The 19098-nt window shown below is 41.5% G+C and overlaps 1 protein-coding gene across 1 annotated transcript in view; it reads right to left on the bottom strand.

Moving 5' to 3' along the window:
- MAP1B (microtubule-associated protein 1B) overlaps positions 1-17966 on the bottom strand; it is an 18756-nt gene extending 790 nt beyond the window's left edge. The window contains exons 1-5 of the mRNA XM_009574053.1: positions 17872-17966; positions 13734-13874; positions 4499-9651; positions 3039-4396; positions 623-861 (exon numbers count right to left, since the gene is read on the bottom strand). Of these exons, the coding sequence (XP_009572348.1) occupies positions 623-861; positions 3039-4396; positions 4499-9651; positions 13734-13865 (6882 nt within the window). The 5' untranslated portion in view covers positions 13866-13874; positions 17872-17966. The remainder of the gene's footprint in view (positions 1-622; positions 862-3038; positions 4397-4498; positions 9652-13733; positions 13875-17871) is intronic.
- Between the last annotated feature and the right edge of the window lie 1132 nt (positions 17967-19098).

Here is a 19098-nt window from a genome sequence, read left to right as displayed (position 1 = left end):
GAAAGAGTGGATCTTTATGCAATAAATACTTGAAAAAATGGATGGATAAAAGGAAATAAATAAACATGTAGGTAAGGTAAAATGACTGCAAAGAAGTAGTTTATCAAAAGAAAACCTTGGTTTTGTAAGGTACTGAGATGCAGCTTTCCAGAGAAGTAGTAGTCTGCAGTCTGCGCTGATAGGTCTTCAGATTACAGCCAAATATTTTGTTTACTTACTGATTATGACGGAAAGGCACGTGAAGTTTCCAAGTGTATGTGATTACCATATAAACTATGAAACATTCACTTTTCTTTCCTACTTATAAACTGCAACGTTTCCAAACTTGGATCATATATTGCACAGTAACAAGATGAAACAGCCAAATGGCCCTGTAAACCAGCTCCCAACTGTTTTATTCACCAGGAACAGGTCAGAAGGGCCAGAAATGGGGGAGCAGCTGAGTGCGGTGCACCTCTGTGCTTCCATTGGTGTCCTCTCACATCATCAGTGAAACAAGGTGCCCAGCCTGGGGACCCCATTCCCCAGCAGCCACCATCCACTCCAGAGGCACTCTAGCTTGCCATAACTGCTTCCCAGAGAAGGTTAAATTTCCAGGTAGAGATACTAGTGAAGAGCCTACCTGCATGTTACTCTCCCACTGTGCCTTGCCTTCCAGCAGGGAGTCCAGAACAGCCCTGCTCGGCTCCTCGGCTGCAGAATCATTCCCGCTCACCACGTAGTAGGATGACCGCACCCTCTTGAAAAACTCAACATCGACGTTCTTGCTATTGCTGTGGTTGGGAATGTACACCAGATCCAAGTACACCGGCGGTCCAGGAGGAACTGCTGTAGATTTTGCCACCTTAGGATTCCCGGGTCCTTTGGAAATCAAACAACAAAAGAATATATCACAGGCTGGTTAAAAACATGCATTTATTAGTTACTATTATAACTGCTGAGGTGAGATGCGTCCAATTATGGCATTACCCTCCTACATCTAATGACATGTTCCAGCTTTCTTGTATCCCAATTACAGTTGTAATGGGAAGAAAAACCTGAATAACTGTAACCATATAATACAATAAAAACTCACTACCACATAACCAAAAATTGACTGAACCTTTCCGGTAATATACTACTGTTATCTAACAATTACTATGCAGGGCTGTGATTACTGAATTACCATTCAATAAATGGTGGTATTATTTTCCAGGTTAAGAAGTACAGCTTTTCTAAAGTCTCAGGTATGCACGATTATAAAACCTAGGCTCACAGAGGGAGCCATGCAGATTTGAAGCAGTCCTGAGATTTGGCGTATCAGCACATAGCAAGGCATGGTAGCTATTGATATGCTCAGACTGCCTTACAGGTACATCAGGAAGCAACTACATCAGGGAGGTGAGCGGAAAGAGGTCAAAGAGGAACTTGGGAGGACAGAGAATTACTTCAGGGAACTGAGAACGAGTGTTTGTTTGCCTGCTGGATCCTTATTTGCACACACAAATTAGCCACTTATCACAAAAAGTAGCGGGAAGCATGGTTTTGCTGCTGTACATAGTATAGTACTTGTTCTAAGAAGAGCTTCAGTCAAAAGGAAGTTCAAGGTTTAAACACTCACATTAAAAATAGTACCCAAAAAAAGCGGCTTTTGCTATGCACTGGATCATGTTGTGAACTGAAAATCAGGATTCAACCAGTAATTTTATCCAGATGATCACCATTTATGTCCTATTAGCCTTCTCATGTTGTTACAGAGGATGAAGCTTGGTAAACAATTATCTGAGCAACACACTCTATTTAGCGTCACATACTGTAAGGCCAGCAAAGTCCATTACAGCTGTCTAGTGTGTCCTGCCGTTCATCATAGGGCAATATGCCAAATAAGCATAATGATATGATAAGATTTCCTGAATTAGAGAGTTTTTACTATTGGTTATGTTACAAAATCTTTTATCATCTTTTATCATAAAAAAATCTGTGATAGATCTTTCTGAATTGTGGATACCAACACTGGATAAAATATCAGACATTATATTTTACACTTAAATGTCATTATCAAATAGACCCTTGTCTTCTGCTGTAGCGTATACCTGAGAAGTATGCTTTAAGGAAGAAGAATCTCATCCAGAGCTAAAGTGCTGGAGAAATGTACAGTGTGATGAACTATTCTGCTGCTTTGAAATGCACTTATTAACAGAGACATGCAAACAATGGTGTAAGAAAGGAACAGTGGACCACTTAAAATGGGGAAGCTACAGACAGTTGAGTGCTGGTTGGTTTGTACTGAATCCTAGACCTGCTCCTTGTAAAAAAGCTTTCAACAGAACATCAGTCCTCACAACAGCAAAATCAAAGTATCCCCCAAACGCTCTCTAACAAGATCTGCCGGAAACAACAGATTAGCACAATGCCTCCTTCAGTAATCTAATTCATATTTTATTACTACTTAGAATACACAACAGTCATTCAAAATTAGATTAACTTTCTGTATGCTTAGTCATCACTGATGGCATCAGACTTTAACCTGATTATGTGATGTACATGCTTAGTTCACTGAAAGTGCTCTTAGTACTGTTATAATTTTTTAAAACTAAAATTTAAAATTAATCCAGCAAAGTAATAAGAGTATTCAATGGCTGGCAGTACCTTTGCTTTCCACAATATTAAATTGCATTCATTTATGTTAAGAGAATTGTGCCTACTTGTTTCTTACAATGAATAAAGTGGTTCACTTTGCTACTGATTTCACTTCACCTACAAAAGTGGTATTTTTAATTCCATTAGTTGGCTAACAGTTTAGACAGCTAGTATTAAGTTCTTTATATTTTATGTACTCTCTGAGCAAACTGACACATCAAGTCTCTCCGATTACAAAAGTGAAATTAGTGAATTTCACGCATTTAAATGTGGCCTTTACACAGCGGATTTATATTTAAAACCTGGACTTTCTTTGGGGATTTGTTACAAACCACATTCTCAGCTGATACAAAGGCAAACTAACTTCACTGCAACAACTAAGAAAATCTTAACACTAGGGAACTGCTATCTGTCTTTACCTGTGGTTGCAGTCTTTGGTGACTTGGATGTTGTTGTATTTGCTGCATTCTTGGTGTCCTTATCTTTCTCTTCCACTCGAGACTTTACTTCTGGATTAGAGATATTTTTGGTTGCCTTCTCCACAGACTCCTTCTTTTTTGGAGAAGCTGTTTTGGAAATTTTGTCTAAAGATTCTTTTATAGCTGGCTTTGGTGAAGCCACTTGTTTTGATTTACCATCACTTTTTTTAACAGGAGAAGACGACTTGGTCTTAGTACCCTGCTTTTTTGTCTTTGTCTTTTCTTTGAGGTCCTTCTTCAAAGGTTTACCTAAATTCTGATCAACAGGCAGAGCCTCTGGATCAACCATGGAAACATCAGGATGCCTAGGGGAAGGGCTGCGATCCTGCATCGGGACAGGCGGCGGGTCAATGTGTTTGTACGTAATTGTCTTGTCCGTCGGAATGGTTTCCGACTCGTCTTCCGAGTCAATGTTAGCATCTGCAGTGATGGAAGGACATTCCTCAGTCTCTGGAGGAACATCCGAATCAGTCTGAGATGGGGCAGACTCGCTCACGGATGTGGGAGGGGTTTCATCACACTGCCGCCCTTGCTGCTTTCCCCCAGAAGGTGGCTGAGCTCCCCCGGATTGAGTTAGTGGCTTCTCTGGATCTTGAGACTGTTCTTCACTTGCAAACCACTCAAGGGGGTTTGGGTTGATAAATGAGGGTGAAAGTTCAGTTTTGGGATGTTTATATTCGCAAGAGGACACAAGGCATAAGTCAACATCTTGACGGGATTCTGCTAATGATTTTCCTGGACTGAAATGTGCACTTGCTTCATAGGAATAGCTAGTAGTTTCATGTGACCTGGTGGGTCTCCCAGTTGTCTCAAATGAGTAATCTGTGGCTTCAGGTGAACTGGAGGCTTTCCCAGTGGTCTCATAGGAGTAAGACATGGCCTCTGGTGACCTGGTGGTTCTCCCAGTTGTCTCATAGGCGTAGCTAATGGCTTCTGGGGACTTGGTGGTTTTCCCTGTTGTCTCATAGGAGTAATCCATAGTATCGGGTGATCTGGTAGGTTTCCCAATTGTGTCATAGGAATAATCTGTGGCCTCAGGTGATTTGGTGGTTTTCCCAATTGTCTCATAGGAATATTCTGAGGCCTCAGGTGATTTGGTGGTTTTCCCTATTGTCTCATAGGAATAAACTGTGTCCCCAGGTGACCTAGTGGTTTTCCCTGTTGTCTCGTAGGAATAATCCATGGCCCCTGGTGACCTGGTGGTTTTCCCTGTCATCTCATAAGAATAATCTGTGACCTCAGATGACCTCATATTTTTCGCAATTATCTCATAGGAATAATCTGTGGCCTCAGGTGACCTAGTGGTTTTCCCAGTTGTCTCATAGGAATAATCTGTGGCCTGAGGTGATCTAGTACATTTTCCAACTGCCTCATAGGAGTAGCTAATATCCTCTGGTGACCTAGTAGTTTTCTCTGTGGCCTCATAAGAATAACTAAGTTCTTCTGGTGACCTGCTGCTTTTCTCTGAATCTTCTTTTTCTGGGCTGAGTGAAGGTTCTGGACTGTGCTTTGTTAGGGGTTCCTGGTAACCAAATGCTTTGACAGAGGACACTTGCAGTGACAAAGAAGATGTGTGACTAGCTGACACCGCTTCTGTGATGGCAGGAGGTGAATCTGGAAAACTAGGAGAGTACAGAGGAGAAGATTCCCTTGGAGTTAATGGAGATAGGTCAGACTTTGGTGACAGCTTTTCTCCTAGGCTCTGCACCTTTTCTGAGGTAAAAGAAGAATGTAGCGACATATCTCTGGGTGGAACAGCACCTGAAAAAGTTTCCTCTGGCAGTGGTGAAGTTACCTGGGAAGGTGTATGAGCTGAAGAAGTTGAGGATGAAGCTTCAATTTGAGAAACTGAAATAATTTCTGAAATATCTTTCTCCTGAGAGTAAGATGACTGCTCCACAGGGGAAATCTTCCGTGCAAAAGTGGGCTCCTGTATATCTGAAGGGCTATAATCTACTTCTGTTGGTCCATTTTCAGATATATGGTGTATACTAGTGCCTACAGTAGGATATTCTGGAGATTGCCTACTAAAGTCCATTGCTAAAGACTGCTCAGGGGACTCCTGACCAAATTCTACTGACATAGTTGATTGCTCAGGAGATCTGTGATCATGCACCGGTGTTCTTGATTTTGCAGTTTTAGGTGAGAAATCTGGTGGAGAAATTGACATAGGCCTTGGGCACTCTTCCTTAGATGGAGACATTTCTGTTTCCTGAAAAGTTGTTGGTGTTTGTACAACTGACACTGAAAGGGAATCATCAACTTCGGTAGAGTGGGGAGATCCAACTTCAGCATGCAAAGAAGGAGATACATCATCAGTAGTTGGTTCTGGAAATGAACTAGTAGCAACAGATGCTGTAGAGACAGAAGCTACTCCTTCTATATGGGAATAGGTGTCTTCTGCTACCACCTCATCAACAGGAGTTGCAGACTTGTCAGAAACAGTGCCTTCAGAAATTGACATTTTGGTATCTTCTTTTAAAGAACCAAACTGACTGATATCTATTTGAGTAGGTGAGAGGTCACCTGCTAACTTCCGCTCATCCAAAACCAGTGAAGACTGGGAGCTGCTGGGTTCTGTATCCTCCATTTTCCTTTCTAGGCTGAAGCCTTCCTTAATTGCCATAAACTCAATGCTTTTTTCATCTTGTTTTTCTTGGAAAATGCCCACAGAGCTGGCTTCAGAAGCTGGGCTGATCTGAACAGGTGATTTTTCTTTTTCAGGTTTCCCTTCAGAAGGACTTCCGAAACCTCTGGTGGGAGACTTTAAATCAGCACTCAAAAATGTATCATAAGTGGCCTCTGAACCTATCAGTGGTGGACTCCGTAGAGGTGAGAGAACCTTTTCAATAGGAGATTCTGAATCTGGCACAGGCTCATCCATAGGGCTTATTCTGGGTTTTGCAGACTCATCTTTGACTTCACTGAATTCAAAGCTAACAGGAGCTTCTGTTGACTTTTCACTGGTTTCAGAGGGAAGTTGACTGGACTTTTCATCAGTGGGAGACTGATAATAAGGTGTGTGGCCAGCACTACCAGCAGCAGACTGTGAGGGAGATGCTACTTCTAACGTTTTATCTTCAGGGCTTGCACAGTGTTCTTCAGCAACTTCTTGATGTACGTTAGGCAATGTAGCAATGGGGACAGGCTCAGACGAGACCTTGATCTCATTGGGAGTGAGTGAAAAGTTCACACTACGTTCACTCAGTGGTGTTTTGGCAACAGGTGATGGAGGGGACAAACTGTCAGCTGGACTCTTGGTGGGACTATGTTTTCCACCAACATCTTCTTGACAGGGTTCTTTGATTTCTAATTTGGCAGTGCCTTGGATTTCACTTTCTTTTTGCTGGTATACATCTTGGAATGCAGATTTGCAAAATTTGTCTTCCTCTAATGAAGAGGGTGGTGAGATGGTGGAAGCTGAGGCATTATAGTCTTTACCTTCTGTGGCCTCTGTTTTGGATCCTTCAGATAATCCATTAAAAGCATCCGGAAATGGAGAAATTTTAGGTCTGCCAAACTCTTGAGAGTACAGTGATGTCTCATACTTGGTAATGTTCACATACTCCTGAGAGGGTGACTCGCTTTCCTCATTGTTAGTTTCATCACTCATGACATCCCGGGGTGTTGACATTTCATCCATTGGAGTTGGTTCACTGGATATTTCGATGGTAGACTGTGTGTAACCTGAAGTAGCAGTGAATTCCTCAGGTTGATCTTCTCTATTTTCTTCATCAGAAACAGTGGCTTCACTTTCTGAACCACCAGGTAATGTCTCATCATGGATAGAAGATGCTGGTTCAACTGCTGGAGACTGAGGCTCTGAGCGTTTTGTTGGTGTAATTATGAGTAGGCCATATTTATCTTCAACTTCACCAGCTTCTGCAGCTTTGTCTACCACAGCCATCACATAATCTTCTTCAGCTTCTATTTTTTCAGTTTCCTCTTCATCTCTGATGTCTTCTGCTTTGTCTTCCTCATCTTCTTCAGTCTCTTCAGTTTCTGCTTTTTCTATTGCTTCTTCCCTGTCTTCCTCAGCCCGTTCATCTGATGCCTCATAATCTGCCTTTTCAATATACTTTTCATCTTTAATGTTAGCATCTGCTTCAGCCATCATTTCTTCTGAGGTCTCTTCAATTTTTCTTGGTTCCTCCATATATGGTTTTGTGGTGTCCAGTGGTGTCTTTTCTTCTTCATCTTCACCTCGTTCTTCAGCTTCTTCTGTCTCTGCCTTTTCCTCATAATCTCCTGCTTCAGATGATTCCTCCAAGCCAGTTCCCTCATCTTCAAACTTTTCATTGTCATCAACCCTGTGCTTTTCCACAGGTTCCAATTCTTCAGGTGTCTGTTCACACTCACCCTCAACCTCTGTGGTAGTTATGCCTTCATCAGAGGACTCAGCAGGTCCTTCATTATCTAATTTTTCTTTCTGTACTTCAAAGGCCTCTTTTTGTACTGTGCCAGTGAGTTTCAGTTCATCTTCTATAAGTGCAACTTGAGGTTTTGTTTCTTTTTTTGTTTCTACTTCTTCAGCTTTTAATTCCTCAAAATCCTTTGTTAAATCCTCTGGTGAAGACATAAGGGATCTCTCTGCTTCAAGTTCCTTTCCACTGGCTGTAATTTCTGCAGCTGCTACAGCTGCTACTGTTGTGGCAGCGACTCCAACTGCTGCAAGAGCAGCTTGTGCTCCACTGACTTTGACCTCCTTCTTCACAGTCTTAACTTTTCCTTTTTCCTTTGGCTTTCCAGCAGGTACTGCTTCTTTTTTAGCAGGTTCTTCCTTCTTTTGTGGTTTAGGCTTTGCTGCTGGCTTTTTGGCTTCAGTCAAAGGAGCAGCTGTCTTCTTTGTTTCTTTAGGAACCTTTTTGATGTCCTTTTTGGCTTCTTTTTCTTCCTTCTTAATTTCCTTCTTCTCTTCTTTTTTAGCTTCTTTTTTAGCTTCCTTTGGTGGAGCTTCTTTCTTTACTTCCTTCTTAGTTTCCTTCTTCTCTTCCTTTTTCACCTCTTTTTTAACATCTTTCTTGATCTCTTCTTTTTTGGGTTTTTCCTCTTTTTTGATGGGTGTTTTCTCCTCTTTTTTAGAAACCTCTTTCTTTGGTTTTTCTTTTTCTTCTTTCTTTTCTTCAGGTTTTGCTTTGACTTCCTTTTTCACTGGCTTCTCCTTTGACACTTTTGGTTTTACATCTGTAGTTTGTTTTTCAGGAGTTTCAGATTTTACTAATTGTTCTTCTTTACTTGTTATGTCTTTTTCCGCCACTGTAGGTTTGGTCTCCATCTTTGCTGGTTTCTCTTTTTTAACTGGAACTTTTTCTTTGCTTTCCAACTTCTGAGGCTTTTCCTGTGCTGGACTAGGCTTTGCAGGCTCCGGTGTTTCTTCTTTAGATTCTTTTCTGACAGGCTTGCTTGGTGGTGTCCTTGCAGCGGGCTTGAGACTCTCCTTGCTGTCTGTTCGTTGTTTCAACTTTGCTTGTTTCACAGCCGGACTAGCAATGTTCCCTGTTAGGTCTTTTTGTGTAACCATTGGTTGTTTAAGGAAGTCTAAGTGTTTGAGTTTTTCTAGTCCTTCCAGAATATTATATTGGGTGCTGTTTCCAGGAAACAGAACTCGGATTATCTTTTCTGCAGGATTAGCTGGATGCCACACAATCAGGGACGAGACAGAAGTGAAGTAGGATAATGGAATGTCTAGTTCTTGGCCATTTGGTAGCAGGAATTCAGCTTTATCTTTGTTAGTACCACTCCACTGCTGCATAAAATATTGCATTTCTTTGCTGTTTTTGACAGGATTAAGCACATACATCTCAAGTTTGCCAACTCCCATTTTCTGAAATAAAATGATGGGGTCAATGGTATTTCCCACATTTCTGAAAAGAGGTTCTGGTTTCATAGACAATTTGTTTAAATACTGGAGAGTAAAACAAGCTTCTTCTACGCTCCTTTTTACTCTAAAGTTAGGATCCAGGTTCTTCAGGTTCTCAGGTACATTAAGGAATACAACTCCTAAATCAGGTGAGATCAAATTTTTCATCCAGTCACTGTTGGTAGTAGACCCTTGGGACTGTTCCTCTTCTAGTTCGGCTATCTTTCGCTGAAGCATGCTATTGATTCCTGGCAGGTTGTCATCTCCGATGTGAGTGAGGAGGATGGAGTCTACCCTGTCCAAGTGCCGGATAAGTTTCCAAAAGCAAGATTTTCTTTCGGATCCTCCATTGATAAGCATATTGAATCCATTCACTGCAAACAATGCAGAGTCCCCTCTTCCCCCCGGGAAAATGTAACAGCAGGGTTTGGAGAGTTTCAAGAAGCCTCCTGAGGTTGGAGGTTCCAAAATGTCAAAAGGTGATGGCACTTCTACTGATTCTGACAGATACTCTGTGAATTCAGAGAGTCCTTCCATTTCAGGCAATATGGAAGCTGAGTTGAGTTTAATGTTAATAAAGTCTTGCAGGTTGTGTCTGTCAAGGTTGGAATTTTTCCAGTCCCCTTCCTCAGGGCAGAAAAGAGTTAGGCTGGCTTTGTTGGCAGGGTGTGTGGTGCTCAATAATTCACCAATCTAGGGTTGTAAAACAAAACCACAAGAAGATGCATGTAAATTCATTTTTTAATGACACTTAATGTCAGAACATAGTATTTCCTGATCAGATAGATAAAACCTTTTTCATTGGCTTCTGCACTAGTAAGTACCCATCCTAGAAGCTAAAGGAACCTGTTACCACAATTAGTTTCCTACTGTATTTTTTTAAATACAAAGAAGGACCTTATTCCTGGTCCCAAAGGATGACAGTACCCCAAGGTTCCCCCTTCCCTCCTCCACCCTTTATAGGAAAATGGTACAAGCTTTTCTATTGAGAGGGTATGAGGACTATGAGGCTAACGCTGCCAGAGCTGCCACTATCTCTACCGTTGGCTCATGAGTCTCCCTGCTGCCCCAGTCCGTCCAGAGGAGCCATCCAGGGTCAAAGCACATCATCTTAACAGGCAGAGAGTAACTGCAACCCAGAGGAGGCCAGCATCCTCCCAGGGGCAGCCGCCTTCCTCACGCCTTCTCTTATGGGATATATTCCACCACGCTATCGTTATTGCAGTTCTTTCTGCAGGCTGGCTCCTGAAAAGCCATCACTGCTCCCAGATTAGCACGACTGACTGCAGGAGATTTTTCCAGAACACTAAGAAATGAGTTATTGCTTCAGAAATGCAAACAGCTATAAGTTTTGTATTTCTGAGACTACGAGGTATAGGGCTAAAGAAAGAGCCAGAAAAAAAGTGTTAGGGTTAAAAATGCTCTTGTCATTATTTTGATTTTAAACTCATGGACCACAAAAGTTGAAATTTAGAATAACTCCACTAATTTTGACAGTATTTGATAACATGCTAGTACCAAAACCAAAAAGCAGCTGGAATAAAGGCACAGAAAACAAGAAGTTCTATGCCATAGTATGAAGAGCTGTTGTTCTGTTCCAGTCTGAACTAAAACCCAGTATTTTATCATCCCAGATTAGTAGACAAACTAACATGAAAAAGTATGACATATTTTATACCTTCTCCCAGTTTCACAGGTACCTTCATCTGACTTTTTTTTTTACTGACAATTAGGTTAAATGTAGCCCATTTCTGTTCTATTTGCTCTTAACAAAGAGACCACCAAATTATGTAAACTAACTGAGACATAAAATGTCAGTGTAAAATATGCCAGCACATCATCATGCAAAATACCACAACATTCTTTGCAGTCACTCAATTATCAGTTCAAGCTGTACGAACAGTTTTCATAAAGATGATATAGATTATGCTACAGCTGAATAATTTGAAAGTCTTGGGCCACAAGCTGAATCAGCAGAAGAAATGAATATATAAAAAGTTAATGATGTTTGCTTGCATTAGATCTCTTTGGGCCTCCTTGTGTGTATGTCTCACTTCCTGTTTTTTGTGTTACATAATTTATTTTCAGCATTTACCAAAAATAAAACTCAACAGTGTTGAGATGCAGTGACTGTTATCCAAAGAAAAAATACCTAAATAAAGCAGAAAATAAATATTTTCAGTCTTCCTTTGTCAGCCTGAGTATCCAAACCATTTGACAGGAGTATAAATAAATCTCACCCATATGTCAGACATGGCTTTGTCTGTAAAGGAGCAAAGGAAAAAACAAAGCAAAACAAAATAAAAGAAGAAAGAGCTGAAAAGGATGAAAGATAAGGAAAGTAGGAGAACCATTCCTGTTGTTTATTGCAGAAATAAGAAAAGAGGGGCAGCACAGACCACAGCTCTGAAATGGATTTAGGATCTCAAGTGTAGTCCTTATGCTGTGTCTCTGATCAGGGCTGAAAACACATTATTAGGGAGAGGCAAAAGTATCTTCAAAAATGATCAAAAGATCACTTCCTCTGGATGAATAAATCCAAGTCTGTTGCACATGTAGGGAGGTAGCTTGAGTACAGACTGTTTCTCACGTAGGGCCAATTTTCTGTCTAGATAAAAAAATCATATGGTAATACACTGGACTAATGAGTATACTGGGCCAAGGTTTGGGGTTAGTCCTCTCCAGTTTATATTATACCATATTTGGATTTCTGCTTCATACTCCTAAATTCTGACTTTCTTTGCTTCTAAAAGTTGGCATGAATAATGCAGACAGTGTTAAGCCATTGGTAGCGCAGGCCAATGAAAGGTTGGAGAAAAATTATTCCAGACATGGATCATATCTGTTAGGAATAGCAAGTTCAGGAATACCCCAGAAAAAGGCCTCAATGGATTTGCACTTCAAACGGTCACACCAAGGATATCGACAGTTCCACTGCTTACGCTATTTGATAACACAGAGATGTAACCGCTCCTTCTCTTCTCTGGATTCTAAGTCACTCTGGGAGCAAACACCACTTCTAGGCATTGCCTGCAGGGAGTTCTGCAGGCTAGAGATGGATTTCCGAATTAGACTTCAGAAAAGTATCCCCCAAAGGGTATTTACTTATTTGTAAGCACATTCCTTGACCATAGTTAAGGTTTGGTCCAGTGAAGTAAAAATGGGCAGAAGCCAGAAACACTAACTCTACACAGTACTCATCAAACTTTACATGCTTACAGAATCATAGAGTCATTTAGGTTGGAAAAGAAAGACCCTTACGATCATTGAGTCCAACAGTAAACCTAACACTGCCAAGTCCACCAGGGTCAGGACAGCACAGGAATTCCTTCTTCTGATCACCACTTAGAAAACCACTAACCACTTTTATCTAGCCCTTTTTTCTAACCTTTTTTCCAATTTGTAGACCACCTAAAAATTTTCCGGTAATGGGACCCTTTAAAAAATTTTGCACACACAGACTGCAGTATGGCAAATGCGATCTTTCTTTGCTTTTGTGAAATCTTGTGGAAGCAGTGAAAGCCCAAGGCTTCAGAAAAAATAAGCTGGAAGCCAACACTTTCAAAAAGCCATGCCGGCTGGCGGGAGAGCCTGCCGCCAGCCGCAGAGACGAGCCAAGTGAGCCTTACTCATAGCCCATGGGAGTACGCCCACCACTACGGCAATCAACTCGGAGGCTGTAACTCATGGCCAACCACCACCCCTCCACTTTCCAGCCGACAATTTAGCTTCCTAATGGTAATGGTAGGATTTGCCCCCAGTTTAGCATGTAGTGATAAAGTAACTGTGTCACTAATTAGACAGAGATTCAAGGAGCTTGGGTTTGCAGTTCCATAGAAAAGTAACTCTGCGAACTGCCAGTGAGTTTTAGGCATCACGCGTGTTTGAGAGAACAGGAACCCAGCTCTTTCCCCAACCCTACAACCATATGCTGAACAAACAGGCTTTGAGAATAGGATCAAATTGATACAATAAGGTCAAGCTGGAGCTCAGGCAAACTTTGCTTTTTCAGTGCTGAACTTTCAAATCTCACTCCACTGACACGCTCCTAATTAATTCTGGAAACTAAATTCCTAGAGATGCAGCCACATAGTTTATTTATTATACTTTACACAGCAGCCAAATTAAGTGTGACAGCTTGTTTACTTTAGGTTCCTGCCCTATGGGAGCTTTCAGACACAGTACATTAAGCAAGACAGCAAAATAACAACTCATGAAACAAATGGCATTAAATACTGCTATACTTCATACTTATCTTATTGGTACGTAAAAATCACAGGATTTACAGATTTCACTGGCCAAATTTTAACTACTACTATAAAGAAGCCAAGCAGGTAGGTGGTGCAAAAAACTACAGCTATTCCAACAGACAGCCTCTGTCTTATTTAATGTCACCTACTACTTAGCTGCCACTAGGCAAGAACCTGGTGTCAAGTGCGGTTTGACTGCTTTGTATGGGCACCTTAGATAAACAACCTGTATATTTTAAACACAGCACTATCTCCTTCCATTGTCAAAATGATTGACCTTGATTTTCTGGTTCTGGAAGTTACAATTTAATTCCCCAAATTAAAATTTAATTCTTTTGTTAAGCATTTCACATCAAATCTAAAGTAAATTAATAAATGTTTTGAAAGAAACCCTATAATGAAGAGTAAAGAGCATCAGAATCAGGCTGCCGATGCTAATTCTAACAACACAGAGGGACATTTTTAGTCTTCTAAAAACCTTTGCCATCACATGACAATGTATGGAAGACACTTTTCTGAACACACCTCTTGATCCGTGAAGATCTCAATGAAGTTCTGGAAGGAGAAGGACCCTGACTGAAGAATGAGTTCTCCTGTGTTTTCAAAGCACTGTCCAGTTAGCACAAGGAGCTTGTGTCTTGCAGCGTCTGTGATCATTAAGCGCACCTAGAGTGAAGGAGAGAAATACATCAATAATGGGAGTTACCATGTGTTTCTACATTCCACTGAGAACATGCAGTTTATCCCTCCTAATTTAAAACATATTTTGTACCAGAGTCTCCCAGGACTCAAGTTATAGACTCAAACATTATCAAGTTATAGTGCTGTTTACAAAAGACAACGAGAAAGGTGCAAAAGGGAAAAAAGGAGGGACAAGAAGCACTTAGAGAGAAGGTCTGATGAATAAACCAAACTAATGACATGGAAAAAACAGCAAGGAGCAGAACAGAACAAAATTTGAATGAAAAAATAATATTTTCAATGAACAAACATACTCCTTGTATAACTCTTGGTGAATTTTAATACTGTAACAGGACAGCCTTGGCAAACTGTGTCCCATGTGCTAATGAGGGACAACTGCATGTGTCAGACTCAGTTTTTGGAAGTCTGCTCTTCTTTTTGCAGAGTACAGCATTACTTGCCATTCAGCTGCAAAAACATCATTGAAAAGTAACAGCCACAAATCACGCATAAAAGTGTCATATTTAGACTGTCATTCTGTTGTAACCTGAATCATCTGGAAAGTTAAGGGATGATTCTGCTTCACCATAATCATAAACTTGAACTTCAAGCACGTGGAGGCAGTCACATGCACCATTTACATCTCACGATGTCACTGTGGACACTCTAAGTTTTTAAAGTGTGCCAACTCAAGACCTTTTTCAATATACAGTAGTAAATTAAGTGGATGCCTGATGGCACAAATGAGCTTGTTACTGAGAAATAACCTTCTTCTGCATTTTGAAATACTCTTAACTACTTTAAAGCAGGTGCTTGTTACTTTACTTGCCCCTCACTAGAGCTACTAGTAATTCCTGTTTCCCCCGCAGGGGGAGATTTACTTGCATGCTATGAGAAATCCATATATTCAGTATACTTCTGTTGGCTGAATTCAACTTAAATTTAAGAACAAAACTAAACAAATCCTGTATAAGATTCTGTACTGTTGAGTAAATTTTTGCAAACACTTCAGAAGTCTTGTCCAACACTGAAAAATCAATTCAGCCTATGATGAGGTATGAATTTCAAGTGCACTAATTCCTCTGTTTAAGGAGGAACTAAGTTAAACCAGAATAGTGATTCCAGAAACAAGGCTATCTACATATTAAACTAAATGAGCAGAGTCCATCTGGAACAACTCCCCATGATATTGCATCCAAGCTCCATCTCCATGGAGATGACATAATCACCTCAGCTCTCCTAGCAAGCTATTCTTTCAAATTTTTATATTGATTGTTCTAAATAATTCTTGCTCATGCCAGGGAGGCTGAGCCAGGAAGGCTCGACCTGAATCTCTGCTCGTGTGTTCAGTACAAGTAGAAAAGAGGCACTGAAGAGTATGTATCTGAAAGAAGATCCCAACTCCACCACATTTTCATTGTTATTTTATTAAATAAGTGACCCTGATGATGAGCAGCAGAAAGTGCCTTTAATTAAACGCAGGACTAATGCTGCTCTGTCATTAATTGCACTAAATAATTATAAATTCAGCAATATCTTTGCCAGATCGAGTGTATCTATTTCTATTTCAGACAAAAATATAGATAAGTGCAGCTGGCTGTCTGATCTGTGTTGCTCAAATCTTGTCTATTTTAGCTGTATTAAAAACGTAAAAGAACTGGCTTCCTCTTCTATGTTTTCTCTAATTGCTGGCAGCAGTGCTGGGCAGTCTGCCAACTTATGTGTAAACTCACCAGGTTTTCCAACAGCAAAATTATTTTGTGACTTGTGAATCACTGATATGTGACTGTCACATAATTCCCCTTCAACCTATTTTATTAATTGATGATGAAATATGTTCTGCAGAGCTAGCAAACTATGGCAAGAAAAAAAGCAAATAAATGCTTGTAGATTACAGAGCACAATGTATAATACACGTGGAAGACCTTCAAGAGACACATAAATTCTGTGTCTGGGTATAACCAAGGCTTCCTGACGGACTACCAGAAATTCGTCCCCTGATTTCAGGACCATTCCATTTCAGAAGAAATACTGCAAGGTGATGATTCTGTTCAGCTTTACCCTTAGTTGAAGCCCCAAATTGTTTGAAGGACATGAATAGCAAGATGCAGCCGCACTCAAAATGGAGGTAAAGATGGAGTGTGAACAGAGGCAGGAGCGTCAGCAGATCAGTGGTTTCCCAGATTTACGGTACAGTCGCAGGAGTGTTAGAGCAATGGAGTGGGGTCTTCTTAAGAAGGAAGTAAGTGCTCACGGGGGTTTCAGAAACTTGTTTTCTTTGGGCAACTACAGTCTCTCTCCCTTTGGGCCTCTCTCTTCTGGGAGGCATTTGACATAACGTGACAGGAGCTTTGGGCAGAACCATGCTCAGACTATCACCAGTATGGCTATTACCAGCCAGATTAGCAGGAATTTCTTTTAATAACATTTTCCTTTGTTTTCCCTGAATGGATAGATTCAAGTTCCTCTTCTGGTGAAGTCAGAGTTCCATGGTATATCACTGTCTCCCCAGATGCAACTTGGAAATCTCTTGATATATGAAACTAAGTTTTCTATTTGCCATAATGGGCAGAGCATGTCTATTCCAACCACCGATTTAATTCTCCTGCCTCTTTCTTATTGTCTTTTTCTGGCTTGTGTCCAGTCAGAGTCTTGCTTAGTCAGGCAAGGTAAATCTCAGCTTGTAACTTCTGGCTGTGACCAGTTTGGCAAGATGAAAGCGAAGAAAAGATTGCCTCCCACAGTCTAGCAAGAGGAAATTAACAGTAACCTAGCCAAACATCTTCCAGAGCCAAAGGAGTAAAGCCAGGGTTCAGAAGTCATTAATGGGCCTCAGACCGTGTTCTTCCACATGGTCATCCATCAAAGGTATGATGAGCAACAGTGACAGAAATGGCATTTCCCTACTTTTGGCAGTTCCTTCAGCTCTTCACCCCCTCCACACACACCCACACACACTTTATATAGCGTTTGACTCTGAATGTCTGAGTGTATTAAGAGCTCCTATGCAGCTGATCCCCTTGCTCCTTACCAAGTACCTCTAATGCCTTGTGAGAGATTTTCACGCATAGTTTTTTAGTGAATGAGCTGCCATTAACTAAGGTGACTTACTTATTTAAACTTCTACAACTTCAGAAATTTAATTTGTTTCAGAGTCCTTCCTCCAGTTTGTGTTTAATATCACTTAAGGTTGGTAATGAAATAGGTTTTTCACTATGTACTACAGTGTGAAGCTGTAGCAGCTTCATTTCCCAACAGAAATGGTACTATGTCAGTGCTTCCCAGCACAGGCTAGCAATGCAATTATCCCTGTTTTTTCAACTTTCAGTCTCACTAGCTGAATTTGTCAATTTTGTCTTTGAGCTACACGCTCAGTTCTTTGACTCTACTCTGGTGAGTTCATGAGGAACTGGCAGTCCTCTTCTGGGGCACTCTCCAGAGTCCACTGATCATGTCACATGCTTTTTGAAGAACAGAGTCACAATCGCATAGCTGGTAATTCTTCTCAAAGACCTAAATTTGTCTCAGGGCACCTTCAGGCACTTTTTTCATGTGTAAAATAGGCATCCAGAGCTACCAAACAATGGAGGAGCAGAAGAAAGCCAGATGCAGTTTCACCACAGCTGCCTCCCCTTCATCAAGAGGGAATTTGGTGCATTATGAGAAAAGGAGTGCTGGGATCAGACGTGTGTTTCTGTCCTATGCCTCTGATGTTTTATCAGGAGTCTGGGAAACCAGGGAGAGAATCAAGGGATGCCTGATGTTTTTCACGATATTTGCTCTGAACATGTCTTTTCATCCACAGTTAGGACCTGCTCTTAATCTGCTAAGACTCTGAAAGACAGTATTGGGGTTTGTCAGTCACTATGCTGGAAGGCAGTGACTGATATTCAAGAATCATCTCTACATCTCTTTCACTGCTTTCATCCTGTCCACTTAATGGAGCTTTTATGACACATCCAATGAAGTATTTCTGACTTACCTCAGTACTAACTGCTTCATCTGAGGGATTGATCAGGACTACAGTTTCTAAGACATCACTTCTGTGGTGAAGAATCTTCTGACCTGCAACCACAGAGAGAAAAAAAAGAAAAGAAATTAAATTCAACCAGTATGGTTTAAACCAGCACTTTCCATGAGCTTGTTCTGCGTCCCACTGTGCGACACCTCTCTGGTCACCCAGCGCGCACCGGCCGCAGCAACTGCTGTGCTGCTCATCTCTTCAGAAACACCCATGGCACGTGGTCCTGTGGGCCAGAAACACTGCTCCAGAAAATTCAAGGTAATGAAAACAAACTGGCAACAGCACCATGTCCTGTCCCCCACCCCCGGCTGGAGGAGTCCCTGTAACTCACCTTGGTCTCACAGAGCTGGTGCAGATCAGGGACTGGAGTAACCGTCACCAGCTGAGCATCTGGCCTTATATTTTCATGGATGTATCTACACCACAGATACAGGTGAGATTACACAGTCCTGTAACATGTCCAGGTGGTTTTAAATGAGCTTTGCCAGGAACTATTAGTTGCTTAGCCGCAGCAGCAGGGAAGTCAGCACGGGCTGCAAACTTCCCCTGCAAGAACCAAAGTGAATACTTGGGCTGTACACCAGCGCTGCCCACCATAGCTAACAAGCACAATTTGTGAGACAAGCAAAGGAGCCCAGGGGTGTCCCCGCTGCCCACTACCACCAGCACCATCTTGTGTGCTCCCTGTTACATACCATGGGAGCGCTCCCTAGCCAGGCAGCGCTCCACGCAGACCCCAGGTCCAGCCCCGCCTGATGAAACAGGTGAAAGCTGGGACCACCCTGAACTCCCCTTTCAGCCTTCCGCTAATATTGATTAACACTGGGACACTGCGAGAAATTCCCTACGGGGATAGTCAGACACTTGCCGCGCTGCCCTGCTTCATCTTCCTCCTGCTCACAACAACCGTAGCAAGCAATGTTAGGCACAAGAGTGAATGGGCATACAAATAACAGCAAGCTCCTGAATGAATAATGTCTCGGCAAGTTTGGAGCAGCCTCGCATCCTGCTGGCTTTCGTACTTAGTAGTTAATCTGTCTCCGTATTTAATAGTGATATTCATCTGACTGGGAGTGGATGCCAGAAAAACACAACAGGACTCTGACATGTTTTTTTTCTTATGTTAATTGGCAAGTTCTTATCAGGGTCTCTTTCTGTGAGAACTGCAGTGAGATTAATTAGCAG

Source organism: Fulmarus glacialis, unplaced genomic scaffold (genome assembly GCF_000690835.1).
Source record: "Fulmarus glacialis isolate BGI_N327 unplaced genomic scaffold, ASM69083v1 scaffold42293, whole genome shotgun sequence".
Taxonomy (NCBI): Eukaryota; Metazoa; Chordata; class Aves; order Procellariiformes; family Procellariidae; genus Fulmarus; species Fulmarus glacialis.
This window is presented reverse-complemented; position numbering and strand designations above follow the sequence as displayed.